The 24,247-nt window shown below is 43.9% G+C and overlaps 1 protein-coding gene across 6 annotated transcripts in view; it reads left to right on the top strand.

Annotated features, from left to right (window-relative positions):
• LOC135251773 (zinc finger protein Helios-like) overlaps nt 1–10,398 on the top strand; it is a 43,492-nt gene extending 33,094 nt beyond the window's left edge. For all 6 annotated transcript variants that reach the window (XM_064329538.1, XM_064329536.1, XM_064329535.1 and 3 more), the window contains 3 exons: nt 2,456–2,593; nt 3,362–3,493; nt 5,799–10,398. In XM_064329538.1, coding sequence (XP_064185608.1) covers nt 2,456–2,593; nt 3,362–3,493; nt 5,799–6,586 — 1,058 coding nt within the window. In that variant the 3' untranslated portion in view covers nt 6,587–10,398. The remainder of the gene's footprint in view (nt 1–2,455; nt 2,594–3,361; nt 3,494–5,798) is intronic.
• The last annotated feature ends 13,849 nt before the right edge of the window (nt 10,399–24,247 follow it).

Below are 24,247 nucleotides of genomic sequence, written 5' to 3'. Positions count from 1 at the left end.
CTATTAGCAATATTTACTCTTAAAATGAAGCAGACAGAAGCCGGGGGGTTAGTAATAGCAATAGTAGTAGCTTAAAATGACACGGTGACTGTTCTAGTAAATGTATGGTGGAGGTGGGTGTCTATTCTCATGACCATATTAGTAACCTCTCGCCATGTGCTTCAAAGTGAAAACGGGACTTTGAAGAAGCGGGTGGGAAAACTGTGAATGTTTTCATAAATTACTGTGTCAGTGTCTGGGTTTAGTGAGCTCTGGCATGTGACTTCTCTCGTGAGACTCTGCTGAGACTCTCATGAGACCCAGTGTAACCCAAAACGGGCGCTGCCCGATACTCAAAAATTTTAAGCCATTGTATTGTTTTGCTGTGGAGGCCAATGCGATGTGATTGGTTCAAGCAAGTCAGTGATTGGCTAAGCACAGTGGCTTCAAACGTTGTGGGGTTCATTTCTGAAGCCTTATATTATATGTATATTTTCCATTACATTTACATCACATTACAGGTATTTAGCAGATGCTCTTAACCAGGGCAACTTACACATCTTTCTCAGTTTTACATAGTCAATCAATTTACAGTATACAGCAGGGTATTTTGCTGTAGCAAATCAGGTTAAGCACCTAGCTCACGGGTACAATGGCAGTGTCCTCCCTGGGAATTGAACCTGCAAACCTTCAAGGTTCAAGGTTCAAGGTTCAAGGTTATCTTTATTGTCCCACTAGGGGAAATTTGTTCAGCAGGTTCCCTGCCCAGAACCTGCAGTTAGGCTTCAGCAGTGAAACTCTCTCTGACTCACGTGTGAACATCTGTCCCAGGACTGGCAGTGTGCGCCTCTGATGAAGGATAAGTAATTACTCAACGTGAGCGTTCAGACTCATTCCATTACTCAACCTGTGACGCCACAGTGAAAATGGAATATCTGGCGTACCTAGCGATACTGTGGCTGAAACGGTGAATGGCACGTGTGAGTGTTCGCCGATCGCGCAAATCCTTGATGGATTCCGATTTCAAGAGAGAGGGGGGGAAGCGGACTTTTGCGTTTGGAGTAATACAATAAGGCCTGTGGAGAGACGGAGCATAATTCAATTCTGTCGTTGCAGCTTGGCCCTAAGTGCTTATGAGCTTGGTACCTCTTGACATAGTGGGGGGGGGGGGGGGATTGTGCCAATAACAAAAAGCTTCCGCTTCCAAAAATCCATCAGAAAGGTGGACAGACTGAATTACAGTACTGGCACAGATTATGGAAACGCTGCGTTTACAAACACAGTTTGACAAGTAATGCAATATTTCGGCACAGTTTCTCTTTCTGGCATTATGTATATGCAATGATTGTAATATCAATATAAAACAAAAATGAGGAATTAATTAGTATTTTTGTTGAACAAGTAATAATCATTACACTGGCCTATATGCATTAGTTCATATCTACGGACTTTCATAATGTTCATGCGAAATAGTTTGTGCGTACTGACGAAAATGGCCCGGAGAAGCGACAGGAGAAAGGGCACAGATAAAGGTTTTAAGAGAGCTAGTCTTCTTTAAGCGCAGCGTTTTTGTAATTTTTAAATTTTACTGCCCGCCCTTGACCGTCACGTCAGAACCGTTAGCGCTGCCGCACGGGCTAGCGAGCGTCCGCCATCGGCCGCCGCGGCTCGGCGAGTCTCTGGGTCGGCGCGTGGCTCCGCCCACGCGCTCTGTCACCCGGGAGAGAGGGGGGCGGTGTCACGGAGTTCACCTGCAGCTCGCCCACCTCTGCTCGCACCTCCGTACCCCCAGTGGAAACCCGCTGGAAACCCAGTGGCACTCTTGTCGCGCGCCGCCGCGTGAATCCAGTACTGCAGCGGCGTCGCCCTCGACGACGCTCAGAGAGCATGAATCACTGGAAACCGCCGGAGCAGTGACTGAACAGAAACACGCACGCCTTTTTTTTTTTTTTTTTTGTTCTGTGTTACAATCGCTTTTTTTTTTTTTTTCCGATTACTATCACTGTTGACACTGTCGTCCCACCGGGCGGGAGGCGGGGTCGTAGTAGCGAGGCCCCCGGAGGCCGCCCCGATTCGGGGGGTTTTTTTTTCTGCGCGTCTGGAGAAACCCAGGCCGGCGTGTGCCAGCTAGCCGCCCATGCCACGCTCGGGTCTCGCTGGCAGAGAGCAGGTGGCATCGGTGAGTTGTAAGGGAGCAGCGTGAGCTGCTCGCCCGCCCACTGCTCTGGTTTATGTGTCACGTCACCTCATTCACTGATCACCGTTTGAGTCACCGCAGGAGGTAATGACAGCGGGACGACGCCTTGCTAAATTTGGGTTAGCAGCAGCACTTTTTGTGAGCAAAATGAGTGACACTGAGCCGGGTGCACGGTTCGAATGAGCCACCGGTTTTCTCCGTTCGGTTTTTAATTTTTAATTTTTATATATATATTTTTTTTTAAATATATAAAAAAATATATTTCTCTTTTTTTTGTAGTGGGAAAGCCACACAAGTGCAACTACTGTGGGCGGAGCTACAAACAACGCACGTCATTGGAGGAGCACAAAGAGCGCTGTCATAATTACCTGCAGAGTGTCAACATGGACTCCGCCCAGAACACCGGGCCATACCAAGGTAGGCAAGCGAGGGGTGTTGTACACCACACTGGATTTAGTTGGTAAATATAGCTTCAAGAAAACATCACGAGTGTAAGTTCAGGTGTAAATTTGACTCAGGTTTTGCAAGTGACTCAATTAGTATTAACAGAACCTGTTCTCATTACATCCATGCTGAATTGTTTAAAATGTGTAAACGACTATTAATAGCTTTCTTACTAGTTTCTTACTGTCATATGGACCATTTCTCTTTATTTAAATTTGCCAGTAAGTTATTCTGTGCATTGGATTTGTTATGACTACAGCATTTTGAATGATTATACCAATAATTGATATTTTATTTTTATTCATGCTAATTTTTAACTCCAGATATAATTCATCTAAATAGTCGAAGGTTGATGTTGTGCTCCCTTTTATTGCCCTATTATCCTCCGTAGTCAGTTTGTGTTTTAAAACGATGAATTTCGGCGAGGTCACGAAAATAAAATGAGAGCGAATTGGGAACAGGAAAACCAGGAGGGAACGGCACTGCTGTTGATGGTCAGCAGGGACAGAACTGACGCAGCTCGTATTCACGCTGTGCAAATACAATGGGGTAGGCTCCACAAAAGTGCATCAGTTAAACCACGGTGAAATATCCCTTTAAGGGTTGACAAAACACTGCTCAAGTCTACTGCAGGGCAGGCCCCCACCGCGGGGTCTATTCCGGTCGTGTGTACCGCAGTCTGGCTTTTTGGGTGCTACCCGTTCAGGCGCTCAGTCCCCGTCTCTCCCCCCTCAAACACAGGAGACGCGCTGAAGGACCAGAAGGCCTCGATGGAGGGCCTGGCCATGGCCCCGTTCGACCGGCCGCCCGTCATCGAGAGGCTGCAGGCCAACGTGGGCAAGAGGAAGAGCACCACGCCGCAGAAGTTCGTGGGTGAGTCTCGCGGGCCAACCCGACGGCGGCGGTGGTCGAGCAGGCCCGCGCGTTCCGGGAGACCTGCCGAAATAGCGTCTCTCGCCCTCGCTCCACCCAATCACCGCACGAGGGAAGAGTCCCCTCCGAAGGGTTTCGCTGCACCTGTGGGTTCAGTCCCCGCGTGCGAGATTTTAAAACGTGTGTGAATTTTTTGAATTCTGTGGTGCGATTCGGGCGATTTCAAAAGCAAAAGATGTCGTCACAGCAAACTCAGTTGTGGTAAAACACATGAAGTTTTTCGGGGCTGACGATCCAGTAAGTCATCAAAGATGAAGGGGAAAAATCCATTCTCACACCCCACTTATGGTACATAGATGATTAATAGCCGGTCTGAAGGGACTGGTTTTCGTATCCGTGTCGAGAGCTACATTATTATTACAGAAAATTTAAATGTCAATTTTGCAGAAATTACAATTGCGATCCTTTTCCTATAAGCGGTTGATTGTTATCTGTGGAGTATTTTATTTGGGGTTTTGCTGGTTTGTAACAAATGAGTCGGTCGAATTTTTGTATTTGCATTTCATGTAAGGGTAGGAGTCTGTTACCACAGGCTGAGTAATGTAGAATAAACGCTGGAGGAGTCTGTCTTGAAATAACACAGGCTCATACACCTATTGGTTTATTTATTATTATTATTATTATTATTATGTAACCGGACTTGAAGCTGCTGGTTGAGGTATTCCAAATCTTTCTTGTCATATCAGAGGTATGACAAGCCTCGACAGATCCCAAATGAGAAATTTCGCCTTTCAACATTTACCAAAACTTCCACGTACTGTACTTACAATTACTTTCCATAGAGAAAGTGTTTGTTGTTCATTTTGTTTATTATTCATTTACTTTTTTTTATTCTCAACATGTGAGAGGAGAAACTGTACTATACTAAAACCCCATTTTTACATGGACATAATTGATTAAAGGATCGATCAATACACAGTTGTTTTGAAAATGTTTGTTCATTAATATTGTTTGATTAAAACTCAAAAGTGCATTTGAGTGTGAGCTATATAGCATTTTGCTTTTAACTGATAGTGCTGCTTCTCATTATGTCATTTGTTTGAGGGATGAAAAATGTCAAATTTCAGATACATTTTCAGATTCAAGAAGTCAAAAGAGCAGAATGAGTTGCGTGCTTTGAAGTTAGCTTTTGACCTGATTATCTACACCTTATTTCCACTGGGGGAAAAAAAAAGATACATTTTCTTGGACATGAGTGGCAAGATGAAACCATCGCAATTTAAAGAGGGCTTTCCACCGAAACCCTGGATGCTGATCTTACCCACTTTTTCTTCTATTACGAAATGCCGCTTCAAGAATGTCCTGACGCTTAATTTGCTCCTTATTGAAAAAGTATTTCTGTTTCGCTGATAATTTTTACGTTTTTTTTTTTTTCCTGAAAGGGTCCCCGCTTTGAAATGGTGGTAGGGAGAAAGAGAGAAAAAGAAAGAGAGAAGAGAAAAACACGAAATGTTTTTTTTTTTTTGTACGTGGTTGTGGTTTGACACACCTGTAGCTCTGCCATCGCTCTTACCGAATGGAGGCAGAGTCTCTCACCGCATCCATGTTTTTGCAGGGGTTAAACCCTCATTATGGTTACCGTGCTTCCGATGGGGCTTTCCACCATTAAGTCCCTTCACCAAAAGCAGAAAACACAGAAGAGCAGAACCTAACGTTCTGAGATCTTCGTCTTTCAAAGCCAGTTTGTTGTCCTCGAGGCTAGATGTAATTCTGTGTCCATGCAGTCTGCAATTCACTTTGCTTTTCTAGATGTCATTCCTTGAGAGAAATTATCAGTTCATTTCGCGTACAAAAAGGGCATTTAAAAAAAAAAATGTCAGCAATGTATCCTCAGATTTATACATATCTCATGAATTATTTCCTGGTTGCTGTTCAGTGACAGTAAATAGACTAGTGTTCCTACAACATGCATACCTCTACTGGATGGGCAAAGTTAGCAGCACTTTCTGGTTCTTGTATCTATTATGCTTTCACTAAATACCTGTCCTTTGTAAATAATATACGGCATGACGGAATATTATCTGCAACACCATAATTACCATACTCTCACCTTATTTGCCATACCCTTGTCATAATGTGTTTGTTCCCAGATTTGGGTTAGCTTGCGTAAGACCTTTCGTTGCCAGTGAAAATATTGACTTTGCGGTTGTACTGAACCACTCCCGAGGTACGCTACGGGTTGATTAGCATTCTGCAGCTTAGCCACCCGTGCTAACGTGAGAATGTGCGTGTTTGTGCTTCTCAGAGGAGAAGATGGTGCGCTACGGCTATCCGGAGATGAGCTACGAGCTGGGCGTGAAGTACGAGAAGGAGGCGGAGCTGGTGCAGGCCCACATGATGGACCAGGCCATCAGCAACGCCATCTCCTACATGGGGGCGGAGTCCCTGCGCTCCCACCTGCCTCACCCGCAGTTCGCCATGGGCGACGTGGTGCCCCTCATCAACCCCCTCTTCTCCTACCCGCTGGCACCCCGCCTGGAACGGCCCGGCGGGCGGGACACCGCGCCCCTGCCGCTGGCCCCCCCGGATTTCCCCCCCTCCAGCAACGGCCCCATCTCCCTGGTGCGGCCCCGGCACCCCCCCGCGCTGCGGGAGGAGTCGCCTAGCAACAGCTGCCTGGACTCGGCCGACTCGGAGCGCAGCAGCCCGCAGGACAAGCAGCAGGCCCCCCCCCACCTCAACCACGCCGGCTACCCCCTCGCCAGCCCCGCCTACGCCAAGGAGCCGGGGCGGGGGGCGGAGCCGGGGGCCAGGGAGGCGGCCGAGGCGGGGGCGGGGAAGGCGGGCGCGGTGGCGGCGGAGCGCCCCCCCAGCCGGGAGGCCTACCGCGTCTTCAGCAAGGAGGGTCGGGAGCTGAGAGCCTTCCGCTGCGCGCACTGCCGGGTCCTCTTCCTGGACCACGTCATGTACACCATCCACATGGGTTGCCACGGCTACCGCGACCCCCTGGAGTGCAACATCTGCGGCCACCGCAGCCAGGACCGCTACGAGTTCTCCTCGCACATCGTCCGCGGGGAGCACACCTTCCACTAGGGGGCGCACACGCAGGGCGGCGAGCTCCCTGGCGGAGGTCGCGCAACGTTCGCGTCACAGATATATGCGCCTGTGCGCACGCTCGCGCAAACACACACACACACTCACGCGTGCACATATTACATATAATTTCAGACAGCTTGAAGCTTACATTTTTATTTTTTCGACAAATTTATGAAGGCTTGGGTCCAAGAAATACGTACTCTGTTTTTAAGCCGTCTGAAGCGTTGTAAAATAGGGAAAAAGGTGATTGATGAAGTTTTATGTCCTTTATTTTATTTCCACCTGCCAACCCTACCATAAAAAATGAACAAAACGGTACACCGAAGGTTTGCCTTTGTCTACTCAGGGTGTGGTCTGTGGTCCTCTTCTTTAGCAGAGCAGCTACGTACGGGAACTGTTATGAAGTTTGATGATTTCCATCCACAATGTTGAGCCATTTCTCTGACGTTTACATCTCAGTATGCTTCCGTCTGTCTATTTATTGTCTCCCTCCTTCTTCATCTTTTTCCTGACCCTAGTCCTCAACCCCTGACCCGCCTCTTTCCACAGACAACCTGAAGTGTGTTACATGTTACCTGGTTATACGTAAACATTGAACTACTGTGCCTAAAATGCAGTATGCCTTGTGAACATCTGGAATCGTATATATATATATATATATATGATACACATATATAGGATGTGGCTGTGGATTTTTTTTATTTTATTTTTTTACATGTAGCCAGGCAGTACGGTAAGGGCAACACTCTCCTTTTCACGTCAGCATTAGGCTAATTTTGTGGAAACGTGAATCGACCTGGTTTCGTCAAAACACGAAACATGAAAGTGAGAGATTACCTGAGCTGACTTTGGAAGATTACAAGAATCAAAGTCACTCCAAAACCGGCACCCAAACTGAACTCCCTCTCTCTCTCCCTCTCTCTCTCTCTCTCTCTGGGAAGTGGCTGAGTGCTCTGAAGTCACGACTCGAACTGAAGAGGTTGCACTAAACAGATGCCGTAACCACGGTGACCGTTGCTCCTCGATATCTTCTTTCACCGAGGCTGGTAGCAGGCAACCCAATAACAAGCTGAAATGCGTCTTTTCATGTTTTGTCACCTGCGGTTCAGTAGAATATGTCATGTTCAATAGGAATGGCAGTCGAGTGCATAACAAGACCAGGTCAAAACCTAGCATGTGGCTGGACCGGCCGACCAATGGTGTGACTTCGTCACTCAGTCACTCAGTCAGTCACAGACATTTGCGTTTATAGGGCTGGCCCCGCTTGTTGCGGTCCAGCCAAAAAATATCAGGTGAGCTTGATTAAAGCTTGTCGGTGATAATATGGGAACTGCTGTTTAAAATAGAATATATGCTTTCCTAAAAGGTTCACGGCCTGCCATTTCCCAATTTGTACTGAACACCAGCTATAAACAAGTAGCGAGCACTAGATAAGAAGAAGAGAAGAAGAAGAAGAAGAGAGCACTCTGGAAACATATTCCAGCTGAACTGGGAGCATGAAACCCCCAGTCTTTTTAGTTCTTTCGCTGGCTGGATTGATAGCATCCTCTGTCTCCTGGTTCATGGCGGTTCTCTATGCCAAACTCTCTGCCGGTTGTGTCATTGTTTTGATGCACAGCAGGGTCACGGTACAAACTGTGTGTTAAGCACTGAATCTGTTTATCGTGTGTTGATACTGTACAACGACAAATACGAAAGTGTCCACAGCCACACAGAATAGGAGAATATCTGCCAGTGGTCAGGCTTTTCTGCAACACACTTTCTCTGGAGCTACTTTCTCCTGGAGATGCGATACATGGGCACGCGACTTACACCAGTGTTTGTAGGCATTTTTTAAAAACTTTTTATTTTATTTTATTGTGGCATTATTTACGCAAAAAGTGTAGCGTATCGGTGGTTTAATTGTCCTCATCCGAAGAAACTTCTTCTTTCTACATGACACAAGTGTTGGGTTTCCATCTGTGCTGGATAAATCAGTATGGTCAATTGTTGGCTTGTTGCGGGAGCTTATGTATAGAACACAGGCTTTCACTTGTTTACGTTGTTTTCTGATCCAAAAATAATAACCGTTTACTTATTCCCGAGGAAGCTGGGGTGGATTATTTATTTATTTGAATCCTTTTTTAGTTTTCTTGGCTCAATGATATTGTACATGTTCACCAATGTGTTATGTTGTCCATATTTTACTTGTGCATTATTGCAAACATCATCTTTTTGTTCATTGATGCCTCTAAGATCAATTGTCTTATACATTTTTTTTTTCCTTTCAAATAATGCAACCTAGTTTATTTGATGGTGATTAATGTTACTGGGATATGTATTAATATTGACATGTTATTCCAAATTATTTGCTGGGCATATTAGAATATCTGCATACCCTTATGTTCTGTTAAATACACACAGAATGTCCCAAATACTTCTAGAATAAATAGTTCATCAGCAAAGTATTGCAAGAATTTAAGATAAGTGACAGCACAATACTCACATCTTTATTGCTTTACATTCTGTCCTCTAGCATTTAAGGTGTACTGTTAAATACATTTGGGGGGGGAGGGGCTGGTAAACAGTACACAATTTACTGAAACAATGTCACAGACAAACTGAAAGGTATGTTGTAGGTGTGTTGTTTACAGACGTCCAAAGCTTTAATATCTTCCATGGTGCTCTGTGTGTGTTTTTCTTTTTTGTTTGTTTTATTTTTTATTTTTTGCTTTTGCAAAAACTTTTTTTTTTCTTTTTTAATGCACTCACTTTGGAAAGCGCTTTGCAAGGATACAAGAACTGTGAATTGTGAAATTATCATGAGAAGGAAGAACATAACTAAGAAGGATCAGAAGTGGAGTTCTGTTTCACTATTTTGTTATAAATACAAAGTGACTTTTTACTCATCTAGCATTTTCCAGAAAAAAAAGGTAAATGCAAGGGCATTTTATAATGCATCTAGGGCACCCCAAACAACAAATGTCACATTATTACAAATTCAGAATTTGTACTATTCTTTATTTTAGTTCAACTGGGGACATTCACAGTTGATTTTGAACAAAGTGACAAAGGGGTTTGTCTCTTTCTGTCTTTTGTCCGAGCTGTTTTGACAATATAGACTAGTCAAATGATGGTTTAAAAAAGGAATATGAAGTGTATAATATATACCAGCAAATTATTGCTGAGTACGAGAGAACAAAGGGGATGGATATTTTAATATACTTGAAACCATAGAAACCCAGTTGAGCACAGAGTATATTTTACGCAAGGAAAGTGCAATAGCTGGCTATTTTTTCAGAGTACGAATGTGTAAATAGATAAGTAAAAAAAAAAGGTTTGACTTTTAAAATGTTTTTAAATGCCTGCAAATCAACAAACTGGAAGTGTAAATGGTTGCAGTTTTTTTTGTAATATATACATAATATATACATGAGTTGCATATATTATATTTTGGTACTGATTTTGAAATGGGGTTTACTGTGCTTTACTTGCACTGAATAATGTTTAGTCTTATAAATGTTGGGATCTCAGGTACTTATGTCTGTGGGTGTAACTTCCCCTGCCCTTTAATTCAGTGCTAAATATGGGACAAAATTTGCTCTTTTTTTCTTTTTTTCTTGGCAGCTGTTGCTTATTCCACAATGAAGAAACAGAAGAGGATTTAAAGATGTTTGTGTGTTTTAATACGCATACCCATACACAGTGTTTTGTTATTTTATCTTATGTTATTGTTTTTGTTTGATTGAGACACTGTTGTGCAGTGTTACATTTACAAAGCATGGGTCATTTCTACATTAAAAAAAAAAAGAAAAACAAAAACTGATTTATCTTCGTGGTCACACTGTGTTTTTTTTCATAATACATACAATGGTCTGTTTTGTTATGTTTAAATAATTCATCTGTTTTAATTTCAGCATAAGTGTATTTGGAGGAATAGACACGCCGTTGCCTGAGTGAGCAGTGGTGTACAGTGATCTGAATGTCTAAGTGATCTTAAATGTTTTAAGTCTCAGTTTTTGTGTTTCCTGGCTGGCAAAAATACTATATAATGCTGTACTGTGTGTGTGTGTGTGTGTGTGTGTGTGTGTGTGTGCATACATATGTGTGTGTATGAGACAGTGTGCACACGTGTGCGTGTGTGTGTGAGAGTGTGTGCACGTGTGCGTGTGTGTGTGCATGCGCGCGTGTGTGCTTGTGTTTTTTTGCGTGTGCGTGTGTGCACGTGTGTGTGTGTGCATGCGCGCGTGTGTGCTTGTGTTTTTTTGCGTGTGCGCGTGTGACGTGTGTGTGTGTGCAAGCGCGCGCCTCCACGTGTGTGCACGCACGTGTGTGTGACTCACCCTGCATGTGCCCACAAGTGCTTGCTGTGCTAACACCTCTTGGCCTGAAACTCATCTAGGCTTGTGCCGGAGTCAAGCGGTGTCTGTTTTCATTGCGGTGTACTGTCCCTGTCTCAGCAGCCCTCACACCTCTCCCTCCTTCCCCCCCCCCCCCTTCTCTCTCCCTCCCCCCTCCCTCCCTGCCCCCCCCCCCCCACCTCCCCCGTGTCTTAGGCTCCAGGCATTGGCCTCTAGCTCTTGAGACCTGAGGCTGCTGCAGTTGCACTGCTGCTTGGGAAAAACACTTCAGCATTTCTGCTTTGTCTGTCCAACACTGATCAGCCTATCCTAGAACTGCATTCCTTAAGACTGACTCAGTGCAATCAAGTTCTGCTTTTTTAAAATGTTTTAACAACAAAAAAAAATTGGGCCTCATTCGCAAAACTTTTCTTGAATTATTTTTACTTTTGTTCTTAAAAATGTTCATACGAAAAACCAACGTGGGATTCATGACACGTGTGCAGACCTTTTGTTTTTGTGCGTATCCCAGGTGTATGAGATGATGAATGCTGACTCATTTTTTTGCTCAATCCTTGTGATTAAAACAGCCATGAACAATTACAGATATGAAAATGTGATTAATTTCGAAATGTTTCTGGAAACATTCTTGCACACAATTTACGATCAAAGGTGATCGTATGTACTGTATGTTTTGTGAATGAGACCCGTTATGAGTTTGATGGTCGTTTCATAGTGATCATTCTTTGTGGTCGTTCTAAAGGCCCAAAATAACGATATGCTTAACGGAGAATACTTGGTGAGCATCTCTGCAGAAAAAAAAAAAAGATAGAACTGAGCATCTTTTTGGGTCACTTTTTACTCTGGATCAAATTTTGAATCAATCAGGAAAAATATCAGGAATATCATACTATCATAGAATTACATACAACCAAATCTATACCTTGTTGAAAGCCCTCATATGTTCTCCGGTATAAAATCATGTAATGGCACGGGTGACGCTGGGGAATGGGAATGTATTTTCCTTCCGAAACGAGGTTTGGGTGCCATCGAGGGTGGCGGCCTCCTCCGCACCTGCTTGCGAATCTGCTGCTTTCAGCTGGCAGGGCGGACGCCAAAGATGGTATCTCCCCAAACCCGGGGGTTGTTTTGGGGGGGGGGGGGGGGGGGAGAGGAAAAGGCACAGAGAGTCGAAAGATAGGCGCGGCCCGCCCATGTGACGAAACCTCCCTTTAATCAGAAGCCCCTGGAAGCCGGTGGCACTTTTTTTTTCCCAGAGGCCCTTTCTCTGACGCGTTCTCGGCGTCGGAGCGGTTACACCGGAGGTGTACAGAGACGCGGGTGGCGTCTGATCTCCGCCACCACGCGCTTACCTGTTTGTTTGTTCGTTCGTTTTTTTTTTGTTGTTGTTTTTTCCTTTTATTCGTTTTGTAACGGGCGCCTCTCTCTCCCCCCTGCTGCTGTGATCTTTTCCTCCAGTTTGTCGTCTTCGACGCTCAAACACTCAGTGACCTTTCGGCCCCCGCTTACCCCCCCCCCCAACCCCCGCACCCCCCAGGGGAAGGGGGCAACTGATTCTTATCTTGTCCAACATCTGCTCTCATTTACTTTGATAATGTAAACATGAGACGGGGGGATCACTTGCATTGCATTGTACTGGTGCCACTGCACTGTATGGGGTAACTGCGTGTAACTCACCAAAGCAGACCTAGTGAGTGTACAGCGTTGGCGTACAGTATGGGCTGGGACACAGAGTGACAACAGGAAACAGTAGGGTGTTTTCTTTTGGTCAATGAAAATAAAAAAAAAGGGCCCACATTCTAGAATTACATTACATTACATTAATTTGGCAGACGCTTTTATCCAAAGCGATGTACTGTACAATAAGTGCATACCGAAGGTCATTGGAACAACTACGAAACGCAGGTCCGATAAGGTGCAATACTCATTATGTAACAGTTACTCATAGCCATGACCACATTAAGTTCAGTTCACACAGTATGCAAATGCTGGGTCAGAGTGTAATGTTAAGTCAAACTACAAGGCGTGACGGCAAGGTACAACATCAAGGTGACGCAGGCGTGCCCTCGTCTAGCGATAAATTTGTGTTATGGAATGAATCTCAGAACTTCCTGGTGGGACAGATTCGCAGGATGGAATGTGGATTCGGAAAAAACCCTGATTGCGTTTAACCTGAAATAACCTACAAATAAGTAGCATTCTCTAAGCCAACATCCACTGGCTTGTACAGAAAAGCAAAATAAAACAAGTAAATAAATGAGAATACATTTATGCAATACGCAGAGCATCCAGGTAGGATCAAAAGCATCCTAGGTGTGGGAGCCCCATTTTATCATTATTGGCAAACAAATAATGACACATGCAGAAATGAAAGCTATGTGTGTTTTTTTTGTTTTTTTGTTTCCCGACCGGTCCTGTCTTTAATTGTTTGTGTTTATTTATTTAATGAGTGCTTGACTCATTCTTCGGCGATGTGGACTCGCAGGTGTAGGCTGGCTGCGCACCCCCGGGCCCGCTGTCAGATCACGTCAGTCATCTGCACGCCACTTTCGGGGCAGAGAACTGACCGCTGTGGAACAGGAATTTCCTTTCGGAAATCGTTTTCCTCGTAGTCGTCCCTAGTCTTCGGAATTCCGCTCTCGTCACGCGCCTTCGTTTTTGTTCCCTGCAGGCGACACGAGTTTCTGCTCTTAATCTCAAAAACTATATATATATGTATTCTACTATGCGGAAACCCACACTACAAGGGACGCTCAATAAAAAAAAATATATATATACATATATTATATACAATATATATATATACAAAAAAGATTTTCAGTGCAGCATTTTTGTTTATTTTTTCCTGCTGGGTCAAGGAAGAATATTTCAGGAGCAGTAGAGAAAATGACAAATTACATAATGAGCTTTATGTCCGTTTGGCTTCCTCGATTTGGCTTCAGAATTCAATCAGGTAACAACCCCAGTTTTCCTGAAAGAGTTTGGCCTTCTGCCACAGCTTATCCACGCGGTAAAGTGTTCAGTTTTAAAACAACCCTGATAGAGTATGTTTTTTTAGGTGTGCTCGATCCCTCTCGGACTTTGTCATTTAGACTCAGAGGCGTTGAGCTCGGACGAATCCCAGGGCTCTGATTGGCAGAGCCATTTATTAGCCTCACAGAATCGCGCTATACCGATGTTACCCCACAGGAAAATATGACTCCTCTTGTCAACGATCCTTCCAAGGTAAATGGGCTGCATTCATATAGCACTTTTATCCCAAAGCGCTTCACAATTGATGCCTCTCATTCACCGGAGCAGTTAAGGGGTTAGGTGTCTTGCTCATGGACACTTCGACACGCCCAGGGCTGGGGGGCGGGGAATCGAACCGGCAACCCTCCGACCGCCAGACGACCGCTCTTAACCTCCTGAGCTGTCCCACCCCCTGACGCACACCCCTCCGTAACACTGCCGCCACGCTGAAGGGATTTAGGATGGATTCTGGGGCCCAGCGACTGGCCTCGAGTCACCGAGGAGGGCCAGCGCTAACGCGGCTGCAGACGGGGCGTGTGCACAGAGAAGGGACTTTCAGGCGCAGGGTGTTCCTCCTGTAAATCGGATCCCCGTGGATTGTTGTGTAAGCACCCGTGACTCTCGTTCCTGTTTTTCCTGCCCGACCGTGGAGGAGAAGGCTGTTGCTGCCTCACCTCAGGACTTTTTTGTTTTTTTTTTTTTTTTTTTGGGCTGGCCTTCTTCGATCAGCGCTGCAGCTCCACCGTGGGTTATCGAGAGGCACGAGACTCATCTTCACTTGTCTTCGCTGCCTTTTTGCGCCGGTGGTCAGGTTTGCTGGTGGCCGTTAGTAAGCCCGAGGTATCTGGTTAATGTCCATACGTAGCAGGACAAGCACTCACCTTACAGTACTATGCTTGTGTGTTTTATCTGACACAACAAAAAAAACAAACAAAAAAAAATTATATATTTGCTTCTTTTTATTACCGGGGTCAATGACAACAATTTCTTCTGAATGACTCGCTTGGCTGACTGACCACATGGCTTTTGAACTGTGACCCTCAACAAAAAGACGGAGCTGTTAGTTAATGGTAAAAGCAGGTCCCGCAAGACCTTAAACAAGACATGGTAAGTGAAGATGCAGTGACTGCTTGGCTGAGCAGCCAATTAAACGGCAAGGTGCCTTTTTTCTTTTACTTTGGGGATGAAAATGACTTTTGGAGTTGACGTTAACATTGATGTATAAAACTGGCGGTAAGCAGATGGGAGTTCTGAGTTAAACATAAGAATGGGTGTGCTTCTTTATTTTGGAAAGACTACAGGAAAACTGAAGAGGTAACAGCACCGTAGGAAACAGGTGGAAATTAGACGGGGAGCGCTGAGGATCGGCGTGACCGCGTCTTCGCTCGGGAGGCGAGTACAGACACCGCACCAGGAAATTCTGTGGATGAAAAAAAAAGAAAAGAAAAGAAAAGAAAAGAAAAGAAAGAGAAAACAATGGGGGCAAAAGAGCAACAAACGAGGCGAGGATCAGGGAGCGGTCCGGACGTCGGCCCAGGAAACGGGGAATCCAGCTCTACTGGTGTGAGCGGTTCAGCTCTCCCAGCCCTGCAGTCAGGATAATTACGCGCTGTTCTCGCTTCTCCTGGATCGGCGTCAATTAGATGAGACAGAGTTTCTGATTCCTTACGTCATCCGCACGGCTTGGGCCTGCTCACTGAGCCTAGTTTACCCAGTACCCTGTGTGCTATACAGGTCTGCAGCATTGCTCTAAAAAGTGAATAAATAAATTAATTAATGAATATAGAAATAAATAAATAATATGGGGTAGTGGGGACGGTGGGCGCCAGGTTTGGGGGGTGGGGTGGGGAGGGGGGTGTCTCCAGCAGTCACGAGAGCCGAGCTGACTGCTTTCACCATACAGCTTTTTAAAATTATCTTCGGTATGAGTCAAAATGCCTCTGAATAGCACTACTGCAAGTTGCAGTGAGGCTACCAAACCAGACGTGTAAATAGTTCAGCTACCGATACAGATCATTTCAGGTAAAATAAGATTTGTATCACAAAGGTTAAAGAGGGAACGGTGCTACATGGACAAAGATAACGGCCAAACCCTTGTGAAGGCCACAGTGCGTAGGTCCAGCACGTTTTAATTTATCTTGCCATGTTTCAATAAAGGCTTTCAACTTTACCATCAAGAAGCGTGCCTTGGACCCCTATCTGTTTGCCACTTGTTTTTTTTTTTTCATCATTTTGACTGGCAAACTAAACCCCTTTTCGCAGATTTGTGTCAGTTTACACTCGTGCCCGTGAACAAGAGAAGAGAGGCCCCGAGCTCGGAACTATCGAACTACCCCTGCTTGACCAGAAAACAAGAGCTGGTTCTGAGAAACGCCGGAGCAATTTCTGTTGAATTTTTAAACGCGTTTTTGAAAGTTTGCCTCTCTCCTGACTTGTGGTTGCTCGCGGCCCACAGGTCATGTGGGTTCCAGGCTCGTCTCTCGCCGTTATTGATAGAGTCGTCTGCAAATGCTATTTCTGAGCGCTCAAAGATGACAGACACAGATTAAGCCGGGCTTTCATTCGAGAACTGAACCTCATAGTAGCGTTTTTTTTTTGTTTTTTTTGTTTTTTTTTTTCAGAGAAGGCTCTCTGAATGGAACTGAACTGAAGTCACACAAATGCTGTACTGTAGGGAGAAAAAAGAAAGATGCTATTGTTTTAGTGAGTGTCACTGAAGAACCACTTTTTTGGGATGGGGGGGATATTAGCGTGTCCCCTGTGCAGAGGAATGAATGCACTTGCACTTGCAAATGGGACACCCATTTTGGGGATTCCCTGAGTAATTTACTCTGCCTACTTTTTATACTTTTACCTAGAATGGCTGTTCTTTATCTGGGAATCTGGGTTATAACTTGGGAGCGCTGTTCCCAAACCATTACACTACAGAGCTGTCCAAGATAGGAAATGAGCAAGGGTACAACAAGACAGGGGCAGAGGAGGAAAGACAGATGGAGAGAGAGAACAAAAACCTTTGAATGATTCACATAACATATTTGTGACACATTTGTCTTCATCATCTTCTTCTCACGGCACCTGACTTATTGACACAGTCACTGCACAAAAAATACAAATAAAATACAAAACACTCTTGTCATTTTGTCTGTAAAAAGCAAGTGTAAGTTGAAGTGATGACTTGCACGATAACTGCTGTTCAGGGTCAGACTCCTTGCCTGATGTGCTTTGCATTTTGGGTGGTGCAGATAAGATAGCCAGGGTAAAATTTATAAAAAAAGAAGATGGGAAGAGACAGGGATATAGAAGAAAGGAGAAGGAAGGACAGAAGAGGGGGAATTTGGCTCATCTGAAGTTGCAAGCACCTGCAGAAATGAAAAAAGCGATAGAAAGAGGGAGAGAGGAAGAGAGAACAGACGGGGGTATGTGTGTGGAGGGAAGCTCACCTGCTTACTGGGGGGGGGGGTACTTGCCACATTGGAAAGCGAGAGCTAGCCCTGAGATTGGGGAAGGGGGGGATTGGGGGGGTGGGTTTGGGGTGGAGAAGTTGGAGACAGGTTTGGGTTGTGGTTTTGACAGAAATGGGTTGTACAGCTGCCAGAAACTGAGCTGAAAACAGAACAAAGTACAAAGGATGACAACCAACTCAAGACTTCAGCAGACAAAATATGTTGAGAAGTAATTCCAGGGTAAAATATGAGGAAAGGCGACAACAAAGAAAGAAAAATGACTGGGAAGATATTTTCCCCTGCCTTTTGGGCTTGGCACTTCATAGAAATGTGTGCATCATTCTTAGGCATTCCAGGCTGAACAGTCAGCACTATCCCTCTGGTGAAACCTGGTGAAGGCCACACATCTTGCATGTGTTTCAGTTTTGACAGTTCAGAGCGGGCATTTTGGGCATTTGTGCTTCCTCCCACGCGTATAATTAGGGCCTGTCGCGTTCCATGCTCATTGTTTATTTATTCATTTATTTATTTATTATTGACTTAATTGTTTTGCAGAGACCGTCCGCTGCGCGTGTGATATGTAATGAGGTTTCTTTAGTTCCTGTGTGTTGCTTCACTCTGGTATGTAAGCACATCCTGGAGAGAGCGGGCGTAGCAACCAGCAGTAAAGGTCACCGTATACGCGGAAACTGCTTCCTGCTTGGCCGCAGCGGCACCCACACCTCCCCCCCCCCCATTACCCCACCCCGCCCCCCCCCCTCGTCCCCCGGCCCCCGGCCCCCAGCCCCCGGCCCTCGGCACAGCCTGTCCTGCCCCAGAGCACCATTGCAGGGGTTCAGTAAAGGATGTGGCCAGATGGTGTGGTCTGACTTCCTATCCATTCCACCATGTGCTGCCCCATCGTCCCACGGTTCAGTCATACGCGTATTAACACTTCTCAGCGTTGGTTTTAATCCCCACAGCGCTATGTGTGCAACCGCCTCTGCAAAGAGCTTTTCCCAGTTTGGATGGGGGCAGGGGGATGGGGTGGGGGGGGGGGGGCGGGGGACTATGAAAAGTCTTCAGCTTCTGGAGGGTTGGGATGTAGATTACAAATGTACCAAGTACGAAAACTGTCCATGCTAGCTGCTGCATAAAACCCGTACAGGCATACAGAGTAAAATGCCCAGTGTTAATTCAACTTTAACAGTGTAATCTCAACTCTTTACGCATAACATTTGTACCCACTCTGGAATGTGGGACCAAATGTTATCCGTTAAGTGTTGAATTAACACTGTTAGAGTTGAATCTACACTGGACATTTCACTGTGTGCATGCATGGTTGTCTGTCATAATCTGAGTGACAGAGGCCATCCAATGACTAGCCAAGAGTTCCTTCAGAGATAAGGAGGCAGGTGATCTTCCCATGCTCCCCTCGAAGAACTCTTCTTCCGTCGTGTTGCCAACGGTTACCTTTAATTTCAAACGTCTATGTTCCGCCAATATTACCATGCGAAGCTGTGTCATGTTTCATGCCAAAAAAACGTTTTCAAACGAATGAAGTTGATGGAGACGAGGGAGAAGAAGAAAAAGGGCAACGGAGAGCGAGAGAAAGAGAGAGAAAGAGAGAGAAAGAGAGGCTATCTGGTGTTGTAGCCCCTGTAGCGCGTGTGAAAAGAACGTGCCGTTTCTTAACGGGCTCGGCTTTGAAATGTCAGCAGTTTCATTTTCCTTCTCCTCTGCGCTGCAGTTTCCTCTTGGCTGCTTTTAAACGTGTCCATGTTTTGAAATTGTTCTGAGTCGATCTTTCAAAGTGGGGGGGGGGGAAATATATTCAGAACGCTGCTATTTGCTATTGCATATTGACGTGGATGCTTTATCGTTTTACAAAAGTTCCGGGTGTTGTCTATTTAACGTCTTTCGTTTTGTGATTGACAAAGGTCAGACCTCAAGCAGTCTTAATGCAATTCAGTTCAAACCCAAAAAAAAAGAAAAAAATCTTTCTTTCTTTTTTTTTTTTACCTTTTTTCATACATTTACAGTATTTGTCTTTCGATAATTTTCCACATTAGATTTTTTCATTTATCTGTTCTGTGTATGGCTAAATGAACTGAAAACAGAGCATCAATTACACTTGCTTTCCAACTGCAGTATACATGACGTGACTTTTTAATATTAGATTCAGCCGTGTTGTGTGTTCTAAGCAAGTCTTTCAGTGCGGGGAGGTTGGGGGGGTGTAGGGGGGGCAGAACAGACAGCATACATGCTTGGGCAGTGTGGGCACAGAGGGCCAAGGGGGTGGGGGGGGGGGGGGCAGCAGGTACCCAGAGGGAGCAGAATGAAGTGGTGGTGTGTGTGTAGGATCTCATGATTTTTTATTTCTTTCTTTTTTTTTGGCAGACATGTCAGACTTGTCCCTTGCAGCAGCCCTGCCGGTCAGCACCAGGGTGCCGGGTTTGAGGCGAGCTGACCAGCGGGCCGCCAGCGGAGGGAGATAAGAAGGGGAGCGACACGGTGAGCTGGGGGAGGCCGTGGATCAGACGAGCAGCAGCATGCTGGACCAGCTGCAGGGGTCTGATGGCGGAGGCAGGGAGGGCCGGCGAGGAGGAAGTCCCCATCATCCAGAGAGGAAATGACCGTTCGTGTTTGCGTTCTGTCCCTTTGGATAACGAACAATGTCTGCTAAATACCAGATCCTCTGTCTCAGATCTCACGGATTACTCCATTGAAATTCATACTATATCTCGTCCCAAAAGCAACGCAGGTTGGGTAACTCCTTCCATGGAAAAAAGGCAATGCCTTTTTATGGGATTTAGCCCCGCTTCTTCATGAGTTTGAATTTGGTTTTTAGACGCACTAACCGATATTGCTTTCAACCTGTACTGATGTGGGCAGTTATTATTCCTACAAAATCACAGTGACCTCTGATGTGTATCCTGAGATATAAGTGCTTGAATGATTCTGAACTCTTATGTAGGGTGCGCATACGTTGGATTTCATTTACCTACAGTCTATAGAACAAGCAAAACTTATAACGGATAAGTTTTCTAACAGATATTATCAGTCCCAAAAAGAAGAATTGTCTTGAAACAAGACCAGGTTAAAACCTAGTATACGACTGGACCTAACACACGTGATCCGGCCGACCAATGGTGTACCTTCATAACTCGGCCGACCAATGGTGTAACTTCATCACACAGTCAGTCAGTCACTCACAGACATTTGTGTTTGTAGGGCTGGCCCCGCTCTTGCGGTCCAGCCAAAAAGAAGACGTCTGGCCAGGCTGAACTCACACCACTACGTCTGCTGAGTCAATGTATTCTATCTGGGTTGTTCTGGCTAAGGCTAATTACTTTCATTCCTGGAGCCTTGATTACTGAAAGTACAGCGTGACTGCAGCAGTCAGAACGACCGCATAGCTCTGGCCTACCTAGTTCTACGCAGGCCTGACTGTATGAATGTTTCTGGTAACACTGCTCAGTGTCTGTTGGGTACTGGTTAAAAAAAAGTTTTAGCGAAAGTGTTTGTTAAATTGCACATTTGGTGTCGTCAAGCAATCAAAAGATGGGAAACTGACACTTCTGTGCTTTTGCGATGTTGCAAGATGTTGGAAGCGAGTCGCGGCGTTGGCAGTTCATGCGCCTTTCGTACATGCATTTTTAGGCTGTGAAAACCGGGGCATCAGCAGACGAAGACGAAGAATAAGACGAAGAAAAAAATAGAAGTTAAAACCGTCACTGGAAAAAGAAAGTGTCACTATATACGTGAAAAGTTCTCTCTGACAAATGCTCAGGGGCTTGGGGAGCCGGGAACATCAAAGTGAATTAGCAAGAAACCACACGCTAAAACTAACAAGCGACAGCTTCGAGTTTCCACTCCGAGAAGCTGATTATTAATACTGCGCTTATTGCTGATTATTAATAGCGATCATGCTGGTCTGTAAAATGAAGTTTGTGAGAATACTATCGAAGCGGCTATTCGTCTCAATCGAGCGCAGTTACACTTCTGAAAATAAAATAAAAAATGTCTGCAAAAGCGTCGATAAAGATCCGGTCACAAGTAATACAACTTAATGACATGCCCAGTAGCCTAATGTACACATCTTGTAATGGCATTTAGCTTTAGATTGTTTGCCGCATTTTTGATGCAGATATTTAGATTTAGGATGAAGGGTTCGTGTTTAACAATTAACTGGGGTCAGCATCTACATCTGATAACACATCAAAGGCAGTCTGTTATCTTTTTCAAATATGAGCAACAAGTTTCTCTCTTTGAAAGTCACTCTAAAACACTGTTATATTTGCAGCAGAAGATCGAGGACAAAACCTGCAACTTGGAAACAAAGATGCTCCACTCTGCGTTGGGGTTTAATGTTCAATTCAAATCGACTTGCTGCATGGCAGTGATAATGCTCTTCATCTCTTCAAGGCCTCAAGCCCCAGATTGTGCCAGGTCTTTGTGTCTTTTTAGCAGGTTTATACACTGACATCTTTGAAGAGGTATGATGGGCTCCAAAGTACACACGCTCATGCGCAAACATATACACAATCATGCACACCAATTCGCACAATGCTATACAAAGACACACGTATACATGGATAAACACAGATCGAAATACAGACAAGCATACAGAGAGAGAGAGAGAGAGACAGAGAGACACTGTCATTACCACACTGTTAATTGTATTGTTGTCGTTACCAAAATGTTGTTTGTATTTCACTGTTGTTTGTATTCCTATTCCTGTTTGTGTGTGTACGCTTTGGCAATAAGTACAAATGTATTTCATGCCAATAAAGCATTTTGAATTTGAATTTGAATTTGAGAGAGAGGGAGAGAGAGAGAAAGAGAGAGAAAGAAAGAGAGATAGCATATAATTTCCTTCTGTATAACCGCAAGGACAAGGCCTTAACATCAACAGAGGTACCCTAAGTTTACTCGCCGATGCAGTTTTATCTGTGGGAAGCACTGTCTCGCGCAGAGACATTTTACAGATAGGCAAAGTGTGTACAACAGCAGACAAAACCAAAATGACCAAAAAAAAAATAAATAAATAAATAAATAGACTGGAATTCACTCATCATTTGCTCTTCTGTACAGCCCATGTAGCCTATAGCACAGTGATGCTCTAGGTTAGCTCCCCACAGCTTAAATAAACACAAATAAATGCACAATTAAAAATGCATGTAGTCCCAATTATAAACAATTATTTAATAAATGGGTGGGTGACCTGTTGATTGGATTTATACTTCAACAATAACTTTAATTTTAATTTATGATTAATTTAGTTTAACACTGTCCCTGTGTTGCACGTTACAAGTTTTTAAATGAAATTTGAAATGACTTCAACTACAGCCTATAACTAATGGAACATAACAATCATAATAGTGCTCTGAATGACAATTAAAAAAAAAAAAATTTAATGAATGCTTTATGCGCAAATGCCAAATGCTACATGTTGTATAATAAAGGAAATAGCCAATTTATGTTTCTATATTTAAAAAAATACAATACATATGAAAAACTGCATATCATATCTATGTATACCATATCCATGCATTAATAGACAGACAAGCATAGTTTCCTTCAAGACGTGAACAAGATAATTTAGGTTGTATTGGATCTACAGGATTCATTCTGTAAATGCTGTTCTAAACGCTGATATTCCTACGGACAGGATAATAAAAAATTACTATTGTTCAAACTATGTTCAATAAATCAGATTCCAAAGCTATACAGGTAAGTACAGGCAGACTGAATTAAACGTAAATAAATAGATCGTTGACATTATTGTCAGTCTCATCCTGCCACCTAGTGCCCATTTGGAGAAAGGTCTTCAGTGTATTTCTTGCATTTTCATGGTTACATTTTTTTGACTGCCCTTTCAGTAAACACATTCAGAAAAGTTAGCTTAGCTGGAGAGTGAAAATATTAATTAATATTTTTCTGTATTTATAGCTTGTAAGACATTAATAAGTAAATATCAATTGGATTAAATTTTCATTTTGATATGAATGTGTACTCCAAAAAAAAAATACTATCCGTTGATAGTATTTAACCTTTAACAGGATAAAAACTAACAGATCAGATAAAATTGCACAAAAAATCAAATTCAACATAATAAAAAATAATACCACTGATGTTTACAAAACTGCTGCCATTACTTCTGAAATTATTGCCACTAATCCTGCTACTACTACTACTGCTGCTGCTACTACTGCTGCTGCTGCTACTACTATTACTACTACTGCTAACACTACTACTACTACTACTACTACTGCTGCTGCTGCTGCTGCTACTACTATTACTACTACTACTAACACTACTACTACTGCTACTACTACTACTACTGATGCTGCTGCTGCAACTGCTAATTAGTGTTATTATAATTTTATTTCGTTGGCTTTTTCTTATTTTTAGATATATCATACAGTGTGTTTGTTTCATTTGGAATTGCATTGATGCTAGCTTTATTTAAACCTATGGAGGTAAAGGAAGTCTGCATGGGTAAACTTTTTTATATTTGGCCAGACGGGAAAATGCAACTCCCATAATTTTTTTTTTTTTTTTCTTATTTCTGACAATTGGTGGTCAAGAAATTTACTATGTATTCGTTTTAGTTATAGTTTTACCAAGTTACACAATTCGCATGTCCAACAGCGCATTATGTAGTTCTTTTAGGTAACTGTTATGCTACAAGTTGTACACTAGAGGGCAGAAGTACATTTGTAAATTCTGCATTATCACTGCTGGTTCAGTGCCCCACGTCATCGTATAAGATTAGATTACTCTTGCTCTAGATAAACATATAACAGAAAGCATTCTAGAAAATAAATAAATAAATAAATAAATAAAAGATTGTTTTGAAAAAAGCTGTCTGCTGAAAG

Source organism: Anguilla rostrata, chromosome 3 (genome assembly GCF_018555375.3).
Source record: "Anguilla rostrata isolate EN2019 chromosome 3, ASM1855537v3, whole genome shotgun sequence".
NCBI classification, from domain to species: domain Eukaryota; kingdom Metazoa; phylum Chordata; class Actinopteri; order Anguilliformes; family Anguillidae; genus Anguilla; species Anguilla rostrata.
The sequence above is the reverse complement of the archived record's forward strand: the minus strand, read 5'-3'. Positions and strand labels throughout refer to the sequence as shown.